Raw genomic sequence first — 9,926 nt, 5'->3', positions numbered from 1 at the left:
CCACCCCAGACAGTCCCCAAGCCCTGGCCATCCAACCCCCCAAGACTTATCTGTATCCAGCTGTTCCCACCCCCTGCCCGGCCACCTGCTGACCAGGTCTGTGCACCCTGCCTCCAATCACCACCCCCTGCCAGCAGCTCCTTGCTAGGGCAAGTCAGGAAGTGCAGGGAAAACTTGAGTTGACCGAAACCCCAGACACTTGATCATATTTAAAACAAAACAAAACCCACCTGGAACAAGATCGGAGGATCTAAAAAGAGGACACATCTGGGAAAACCCAAATGTATGGTAACCCTACCCCTGCGCTGTGCACAGGACCTGGGCCCCAGGCTCAGCCCAGGGTGCTGCTTGCAGCCCGGAGACTGCGAAAGGCACAGGCAGCAGCGCTTGCTGGGGGGCTGTGGAGAGACGCAGCCTTCCCCCCGCAGGGGCCTTCCCCAGCGCACCCGCTGGACTCAGGTCCAGGTCTTGCTGTTTTAAACTGCCGTCAAGCAGCAAGGGTTTTGCTGGCGGGACAGGAAAAGCGCAGTGAATGCATGGAGCCTGCAAGACCCGTTCCAATGGGACGTCCACACTTTATTGATTCCAAGGCCAAGAAGAAGAAAAAAGTGCAAAAAAAAGTGCAAACAATCAAAGTTTTAACTTGGCCCCCACGCTCCACTGCACTGCAGCTCCACAGCTGTCCTGGTAATCCGCGCCCCTGCCCTGCAGCTCACCGCCCTGCCACCATGCACCTGAGCTGGGAGCGTATCAAATGGGAGCTGGCAGCACCAAGCAACGCTGTCTTGGAGAAGCAGAAGGAGCTGTGATGCTAAACAAGCACCAGGCAGTGATTCCGGTAAGCACCAAGCGTCCCCCGTCCCCCGCTGGCTGCCCTAGATCCAAGCTGCCGGCTGACCTTCATAAAACCTCAAGTGAGGCAGGCTTCACGGCTGACCTCCCCTTTGTGCTGCAGAACAGAAAGACACTGGGTTCAACAGGGCAACTCTTTGCCCCCCTGTAATTCCAGTGGGATGTTTTGTTGATTCGGAAGCATTTAGCTAATGCCAAGAAGGGTTGTGCAATGAGCTGCACCTCCCCATTGGCCTTAGGGTGCACAAAACGATGGGCCGGATGATTTAATCCTGACTTAGCAAGGAAATGGCCTGCATGTCCCAGCTACTCTTTCCAGCAGCAGAGCAACAGCAAAGGCCCATGACCTAGACACGGGAACAAAGGCTTGCATTCATGTCTGTGATTTGCATCTTCAGGCTCCTCTATACCAGCCTAGTAACAGCAGCTCTGCCAGGCACCGACTGCAGCTGGGACACCACGTGGGTTGTATCCAGCTGTGCTTGGGATCAGAAAATAAGCAAGAGAGCTTCTTCTGGTACATCCTCACAGATGCACTCCCAAAAGAGTCTATGGGTGGGGAAGAGACCAACAGTGCTACAGCCGATGGAGTGCACCGAGGCCGGAGACCAGCTCCTGGCTTCACTCTTGTAACAGACTCCTGGCCACAATCATCCTCATCACCTCACTGGTACCTGTAGGATGAAGGCACAGAGAAAAATACATCAGTTTAAATGAGGCCCCCAAACTGATCCCTATCAAAAGAACACAGGATTTTTGCATCTAACCCAGAACTCCCTCCATCCATGGAATGAGTCCTTGATGGAAGCAGCCACAACAGAAGTATCACAACTAGTAGAGCAATGGTCCTGCATCTCTATCAGGCTCATGCAGAACCTGCTGAAAACCAGCCTAACCTCTGAAAAAGACATTTTTCATGGATGGAGAAGCTCTAGGTATTTAGTGGGCACAAGGACATATGTCATATACATGTGCCTGGGAACAGATTGCTTATTAAAAGGCCTGGCACAGAGAGGTGCCAAGTTCTCCCAGCTCTCACTGGCATTACAAAGCTCTGTGGGTGCTGACCGCCAACCACAACTACTCCGAGACTCTTTGCTTTACCAACTACACGTGCAGCAGCATCACATCACGGAAAAGGGAGCTGCAAAGTCCCCTTTAGTCAAGGGCAGCCAGGACATCCCTTCTGGACTCCCCAGTGTCAGGTGATGGGAGTTCAAAGAGAAACAAACTATTAAAGAGGCTGATTTAAGATGAAAAATTAAAGAGCTGATATCAACAGCCAGGCTCTGCAATGCCCAAGGGAAATATTCTTACAGATACCTTCAGATGTCTGAAGTATGGGTAGCACCACAGACTAAGAAGGCAGCACTATAACAGGCATCAGTAGGCGTGATAGACAATTAAACCAAGACACCATTAGCATGAAAATCAGGAGAGCTCCTTCTCTGGTGGGAGACTGTTGTGAAATAATCTCCCCACGGAGGGGATGAATCCTCTTCAGCTGAGTCCTTTTAGAGGGAGACTTAGAGAAGGTACTGGAAAATATACTGCAGGAAGCAATTCTGTATGTGGGACAGCTAAATGTGTGGGTCTCTTCCAACTCTAATGTTTTTTTATCATGTTAGAAAGATCTACTGAGGGTACCGGAATCTGCTGTAGACTAGCGGATTCAGACCTCGTTTATGGATCTTCCTGCTAGCTGGGAGATCTAGCATCTAGGACCAGGCAGTGGTCAGTTTTGTGTGTGGCATCCCAACTTACCTTCCAAGATCTGGTGCACTCTGATATCTCTCAGAAACTGCTGCACAGCATAGTCTTTCAGGTAGCCATAGCCCCCATGCATCTGTAAGGCTTGGTTACAGATCTGAAGGGGAGAGAAAGTTGCTGTGCCAAATGCAAGATGATGGTGCGACTCGCTCAGGGTAGCAGAGCTGGTATGAGAACCCAGGAAACTGGATTCAAATCCTATCAGCCCTGGCAGAGCTGGACATGGCACCCAGCAGCCAAATCCTGGTTTCTCTCACTCTAACCACTAAATGCATAAAACTTGTGCTATTTTCCCCAGTGTGCTATTTTAAGCTAACAGTGCTGTTTTAAAGTGGATGCTGCAGTATCAGAGTGCTGAGGATGCACTTAGCCAACATAGTTTCTTTTTGATTTCTACTGAGTCTAGATGCAAATTTAAAGTGCCAGATCACCATCTAGTGGCCAGTCAGGATAAAAGATCTCTTCAGGGGCTTGGTATCTATAAAGACCAGTTCGTTCCAGCATATATAATCCTAGGTATAAGATACGCTGGAAGGACAGCAAGAATCCAATAGTCTGACAGCAGGTTTTGTAAGAAGTCCCAGATGCGACTAAGCCAAGAAAATCCACAAATAAGAATTATTTCCTTTTAGTGAACTGTCAGCGTGTTGTGCATGCCCCATTCCCAGTGACACTTGTTAAGCCATAACTAACAGCATGTGGCAAAGCCCCTGCTGTATACACATTTTACCTCCTGACACCCAATTGTATTTTGGCTTCTGGCCCCCCAGAAAGTGCAGAAGGCACTGGGACAAGGGCAGGGCCGAGGGATCCTAGATGCGGCCAAGAATCCAGCCTGTAAGGGGTCCAGGAGTCTGACCTGAGACCTTGTGCTCTGAGCTGGAACCCTGCAGCCTTGAGCAACTTTCTGACATCCCAAGCAGCATCAATCCTACAAGAGCCTCTGAACTTCCAGCCACGACACTTAGAGCAAAATTGGAGAATTTACCGCAAAGCACTCTTCGGTGGCAAAGAGTTTGGCCATGGAGCAGAGGGCGACGGCATCCTCCCGCCCCTCCTGTAGTGCTTGTGCTGCATTTCGTACCATGAGGCGTGCTGCCACCAGACGCGTTGCCATCTCGGCCAGTCTGAACTGGAGGTACTGCCAGGAGAGATGCAGACAGGTGCAGGCCAGGTTAAGCCCTCAATTCTGTGGGGTCCTAGTTTGAAAACCCAGGTAATGACCAGTCCTGTTCCCAGTCTCCCTCAGGCCAAGCCTTCGCTTCTGATGCCTCCCCCTCTCTGACTTTGACAGGGCCGCTGTCTTTGTTTTTATTTCCCAGGTGCTTTCTGGAAAGGCCTACCTTAGACATGAAGCTCAAATCTCACTCTGAGACAGTGTCAATGCCTCAGTCCCCTCACTAACTCCATTTGTCTCTTACTATCCATCTGTCTCTGATTATAAAAGTTCTTCAACAGGGTTTTTCTGCTTACCATGTGTTTTGAGAACCATCCCTCCACCCCCCTTGCCCTCTAAACCTCTATCAACAAGAGGCGCTACAGGAGAGGGTACAAGAGCATTAGCACTAGAGAAAGCTCTCAGCTATTTCAGTTCCCAACATCTCCTTGCAAGAGGCACCATAAGCCAGATGTGGACATTCTGGTTGCTTGTACACGATAGCAGGAGGGGGACAAAACTGGAAAGAGGGTTCTGTGAAGTCACCTGATTACTGGCCAGCGGTTCCCCAAACTGCTTGCGGACTGTGAGATGCTCTTGGGCCAAGAGGACAGAGGCATGAGCAGCTCCTAGAGAACAAGAAGCTGCCAGGGGCACAATGTGAATATTATGTTACCGCCACTGGAACAGCTTAATGGCACATATGGCTTGCTCTCAAACACCGATCTTACCAATGTTTACCCTTCCGCCATTCAGTCCTTTCATGGCAATGCCGAAGCCCTGTCCCTCAGCTCCCAGCCGATTGGCCACAGGAACAGCACAGTCCTCGAAGATCACTGCCCGAGTTGGCTGGGAGTTCCAGCCCACCTGGGAGAGACAGGGACAACTCACACACTGTCTGAAGGGAACATGGACCACCTGAGGGGCATCAGAGCACTAAGAGGCATACAACCTAGTCCCACAGCCAGGCTAGTTGGAAAGCCTGATACGCAGTAGAGGATTCTGCTCACACACCCATCCAAGCCTTTCTGAACTATAGGTCTACACATGCACTGCTCCCATCAGGTGGATTTTGACAGCAGTGTGTATTGCAGTTTAGGTGGCTCAGGCTCTGTGCATCAGATTTGCACCTCCGGAGAAATGCAGTCAAGTCACACTCAGGTTGGGAGTTTAGTGATTTGCAAAGCACCAGACTATCTCCACTCTTATCAGCCTAGCTGATCACTCTCATCAGGTCTGAGCTTGAGAAGTGCTGCTGAAGGGGTCAAATAGCCCAACCTGTGAACAGGAGCTTTCAGCAGGGGACTGGAGCTATGATTTGATCCAAGAGAGGATCTGGGGTGGCCTATTCCAGTTTGGTCTGCCTCTGTCCTCCCCTACTCCACACAATGTCACAAGTCTCTCACCTTTCTCTCCTTCTTGCCAAAGCTGAGCCCTGGGGTTCCCTTTTCCAGCACCAGGCAGGAGATGCCCTTGGGGCCTGGCCCTCCTGTACGACACATGACCACATAAACATCCGTGTCACCGCCCCCACTGATGAAGGCCTGGTGAAGGACATGTGAAATAAGAGACTGCATTAACATGCAGGAACCAGTGCCCCAAAGCACAGCTTGCATCGCTTTTGGATGGAGGACGGAATCGTAACTGGTATCAGGTATGTGGGGCACATGAATCCTCTTGCAAGATAATCCCAGAACAAAGAGGAGAAGCTGAGACAAGGGTGAGGGAATCAAGTGGAGGAACGGCAGGAAGACAAAGGAAAGGACATGAGGCAAGAGAAGCGGCTTGAGCGATGCAGGATGAACCCAGGAGCTGGACAGCTGATTGGAGCTGAACATGATAGTTGTGTCCACCTCCTGGGAGCTAGGGTGTGGAAAATCCAGGGAGAGGGACTGGTCTGGGAGCATCGGGGCACAAGGACTAACAGGAGGAAGTTCAGCAAAGGAAAACTGAGGCTGAACAACACTGAGAGCTTCTCAACAGCAAGAATTGGGCTGTGGAACAGCGCACTCAAGAAAAGGGGTAGAAACCTCATTGGAAAGGGACAGTAAAGGCTTATCTTAATCCCCAGAGCATACAACACACAGAACAATCCTGTCCTGGGGCATCTCTGTAGACAATGTGATCTAAAGGGACTTCTCTCAAGGGACGGGACAAGAGGAAGGTGGGGAGGGGGACAGAGACAGCTAAGCAAAGTCTCTCTTAGTGAAGCATGGAGTCCAGGGAGCTTCCAAGAAAAAACCTGCTACCTTGGAACCATTAAGGACATAGGCGTCACCTTTCCTCCTGGCCGACGTTAGCAAGGAAGCTGCATCACTTCCGCTTCCTGTTTGTGGGAAGAGAAAGGAATTAATGAGATGACAGAACAACACTTCACTCAAGAAGCTCTGAACCATGAGACATATTCTAGGGCCAAAGCCATGCCTGGAATACAAGACTAATTCCTACTGACCTCAGTAGAAGCTGGGCCCTTTTACCCCATAGCTGAACATATCCCGGTCAAGTCATCACAAGCTGATGAACTAGTCTCTTCCAGCCTACATAGGATCCTGATTGGCCACAACCTGTCAAGACCTGTATGAAATGACACATCCAAATGCCCTGGATGGAGTTTGGTCAGTTACCCTGGAATTAGCTGTCTGTCTCACCAGCCACAAAAGGAGTTGCAGGGTGAGCAACAGGGGTTGAAGAGCCGTTCCAGCTCGTTTACATACCCTACAAATCCCTCTGTGTCCTCCTACTAACGTGCTGTTTTGACCTCTGATGCCTCAGCAAACCTTTCCACCACACAGAGATGCACCACACTGTAGCATCAGCCCTTGCTACACTTATACCCCAAAGCATAAGCCCTTGATTACTCAGGCCAGTGGGATACTGAACACTTCACTTCCAATTCCCTGGCATTTCTGTGACTAGGAGCAATACATTGCACCTCACTGGGCAACAAGACACGAACATGAGGGGATTCTTCACACGTGAAGCTCACCTGGCTCGGTCAAGCAGTATGAAGCAAGTTTCTCCATGCTACAGAGTGACGGGCAGAACTTGTGTCTCTGCTCCTCGCTCCCAAATGTATCAATCATCCAAGCGCACATGCTGTACCAGGAGAGAGGAAATGGGATTAAGATGCATGCAAGTGCAGGCCCAGAATGAAGGTTGATTACATCCATCTCAGCCATGGGTGCTGCAATCTAAACCTAGTACTAGGTTCTCTCTGCTCTTAACCTACAGCTGACAGCAGCAAGGTTTGAAAGCTGACTTGTCTGGACTCTGCTTTTCAGGCTCTGCTGGAGTTCAGCTAACCAAATCTAAGAGCCAGGCTTGCCATACACTGAAATGGAGCAAAGCTGCCCCATGCCAGAAGGCTTGGCTCAAACTCCCGGGAATCACAAACGCCAAGCACAGGACTAGGAGTCAGGAGATGTGGAATCTATTCTCAACTGCCACCAACTCAACGTGCAATTTTCAGCAACTCACCACTCCTCCATTTGCCAGAGCACCCATGAACAGAAGTAGGGTAATTCTTGATTGTTTGTATTGCAGTACCACCTAGGAGCCAGTCAGGGACCAGGACTCTGTGCTAGGTGCTGCTCAAGCAGAACACAGTTGGTCTCTGCACCAAAACAACTTCCAGTCTCACTCATCTTTTCAAAGATCTTAGACTTCCACAGAAAAAAACACTGCCAAGAGGGAGGCATAGCCCATATGATGCCATCTAGCACGGGGCGGGGGGGGCAGACTTATAGGAATAGAGTCTTTGGGGCACCATCACCACACAACCAAAGAAGAAATGGCTGTAGAGGTGGGATCACCGGGATGCATACAGTTAATTGTCCTCGGCCGCATGGCAAGTCAGTGGCAGTGACAGGAACAGAACCAAGAAGTTCCCAGCTTTTAACCCTCTTCCCACACCAGCAAGCTAACATGGCTTCCATGTGAATGGGCGTTATTCTGCCCGGTATCCTGGGGCTGCAGTCCAATTGCTAATGAATAGCTACAGCTCCTAGTCCGTGCAGGGTCCTTATGCTACACGAGTAGCACGCCTGAATGCTACAAATTTAGAGCGCCAGGCACCCACACTGTCCCCAGAAGCCGAGCCACCCCTCCCATGCAGAAGTGCACTCACTTGTGGATGCTTATGTAGGCCGTGGTACTGGTACATCCTGTTGACAAAGCCTCAAAGATGATGGAAGTGTCGAGTCGTGACAGTCCAGAGCCACCCACATCCGGTTTCACATAGATCCCACCAAACCCAAGCTGGGCTGCCTTCCGCAGCGTCTCCACTGGGAATATTTCCTATAGGGATGCAGAAGAGAGGCATGACAACAGAGGACTTCCTATTGGGGACAGGAAAGAGAGAAACGGGAGATCAGCTTTGGGGAAAAACAAACCTGATTCTAATCTTTCACTGTTTAAAGGCATGCTTGGCTGGATGGGCAAGTAGATAGCTACTCTCTTCTCTTGTGGAGGCATCAAAAGCACCATTTTAGACCAACCAGCATCTCCTGCCAGCAACCCCACCCAGCTGCCCTCAGCAGCACTTTCTCAGGCAAACAAGCCGCTGTAAGCTGCAACTGCCGTGCTAAGCAAGAAGGGAAGAGGGCTAAGGCAGCAACAAGATACTAAAAAAGGAATGATGAGCCCTTTAAATTTGAAACAGACAAGATGAGCTCCGAAGGAAGCAGGGGCCACTGGGCAAAGAAAGCACCTGCTTTGCGGCTGGCAGTTGGGCTGCGCTCTCACCTTCTCATCCCATTCTGCCATGTGAGGGGCCATCTCTTTGGCAGCAAAATCAAAGGCCACTTTTTGGAACTCCTTCTGCTCCTCAGTCAGACCTGCGGATGCTGGAAGAGCAGATGAGACATTTCAGGGAAGGCTGCAAAAGTTTCACTTGCTTCATACCCACAGTGAATCCGAAACATTATTGCATCTCTCTCTCCTAAGCCAGATCTCTTTGGCCCAAGTATCCAAATGAACCTGGAGCCTAGCAAGCCTCCGCTAGGCATTTTCTCTGCCAATACATCAGTGCTGAACAAATACCCCAGCATGCTGATACAGGCACAGAGCTCGTACAGGTACTCCTCACTTAACGTTGTCCGGGTTAACGTTTCGTTATTACATCCCTGATCTATTAGAGAACACAAAGTCGTGCAATGTTCGGTTAGAACGTCGTTTGGCTTCCACCTGCTAGTACGCAACTGTTGTGATGTAACTGGATTCACTTAACACCGTTTCGCTTGAAGTCGCATTTTTCAAGAAAGTAACTATAACATTAAGCGAGGAGTAGCTGTAGTAGGGTCATTAGAAGATTGTGGTCGCTGTTCGGGAGCTACAACGTAGAACTAAAAAGGCGATTCAAACCTTTCTTAGCACTTCACCATGCAGAGAAGCACCAGCACTCCCTCTAAGCTGCACAGCATGCGCGGCCGAGCCCTATACAAGGGCTGTAGGCTTGCAGTAGCTCTAAAGTGTTTCCAGTACGTGAATCTCTTAAAACACAAGAAGAAGCAAAAGCAACTCCCAGATAACTTGCAAAAGCAGAAGCCTGAGCTCTTGCATCCTGGCCCCAAGCTAACATGGACAGTTACATTCTGCTTCTCCAAATGCCTCGTTCATGTGCAGTGAGACAGGAGACTGCATCACTCCTGCGCCGAAGGGTGGCACGACGCTGCACACCACCCACCCGCCACGTTTCATCCCAAGAGCGGGTTCATTTCAGCGCAGGGTAAAACACTCCTGGCTTCAGTTTGCCGAGCGCCGTGGGAAAGAAGGTTGTTGGTTGTAGCCGTGTTCGTTGCAGGACACAGGCAAAGCAAAAGTTTTTTTTGGGTACATGCTATATCTTTTATTAGCAACCAAATCGATGGGGGGGAAAAAGTTCGTTCGGGCAGAGGGAAAGGGTTCGGACACCAGGTCTCTTATAATCCACCTGCTGCTCAGGGAAGAGAGGCCTTTCTTACAAGGCGAACGGAGCGGCGCCTAAACCGAGGCTGGACGTCCCCGGCACTGGGTCTCGTGTGACAACCGGCGTCCCTTGACCCAGAGCCCAAGGAATAAAGAACCAAGTCACGATTTGTAACAAAGCACCGGTGTGGAGGCAACGGCCCCCCAGACCTAGGGCGGTGCAGATCGTGCCCACAAAAACCAC

At 50.4% G+C, this 9,926-nt stretch overlaps 1 protein-coding gene across 1 annotated transcript in view; it reads right to left on the bottom strand.

Moving 5' to 3' along the window:
- Positions 1–555: 555 nt before the first annotated feature.
- The window catches only part of ACAD8 (acyl-CoA dehydrogenase family member 8), a 14,952-nt gene continuing 5,581 nt past the window's right edge, over positions 556–9,926 (bottom strand). Inside the window, exons 2-11 of the mRNA XM_019509622.1 lie at positions 8,522–8,622; positions 7,905–8,074; positions 6,765–6,874; positions 6,028–6,104; positions 5,185–5,322; positions 4,510–4,645; positions 4,325–4,422; positions 3,611–3,763; positions 2,617–2,719; positions 556–1,526 (exon numbers count right to left, since the gene is read on the bottom strand). Of these exons, the coding sequence (XP_019365167.1) occupies positions 1,474–1,526; positions 2,617–2,719; positions 3,611–3,763; positions 4,325–4,422; positions 4,510–4,645; positions 5,185–5,322; positions 6,028–6,104; positions 6,765–6,874; positions 7,905–8,074; positions 8,522–8,622 (1,139 nt within the window). The 3' untranslated portion in view covers positions 556–1,473. The remainder of the gene's footprint in view (positions 1,527–2,616; positions 2,720–3,610; positions 3,764–4,324; positions 4,423–4,509; positions 4,646–5,184; positions 5,323–6,027; positions 6,105–6,764; positions 6,875–7,904; positions 8,075–8,521; positions 8,623–9,926) is intronic.

This window comes from Gavialis gangeticus, unplaced genomic scaffold (assembly GCF_001723915.1).
Source record: "Gavialis gangeticus isolate Ggan-Ray unplaced genomic scaffold, GavGan_comp1, whole genome shotgun sequence".
Lineage (NCBI taxonomy): Eukaryota > Metazoa > Chordata > Crocodylia > Gavialidae > Gavialis > Gavialis gangeticus.
Note: the sequence above shows the minus strand (reverse complement) of the source record. Positions and strands in the feature narration are given on the sequence as shown.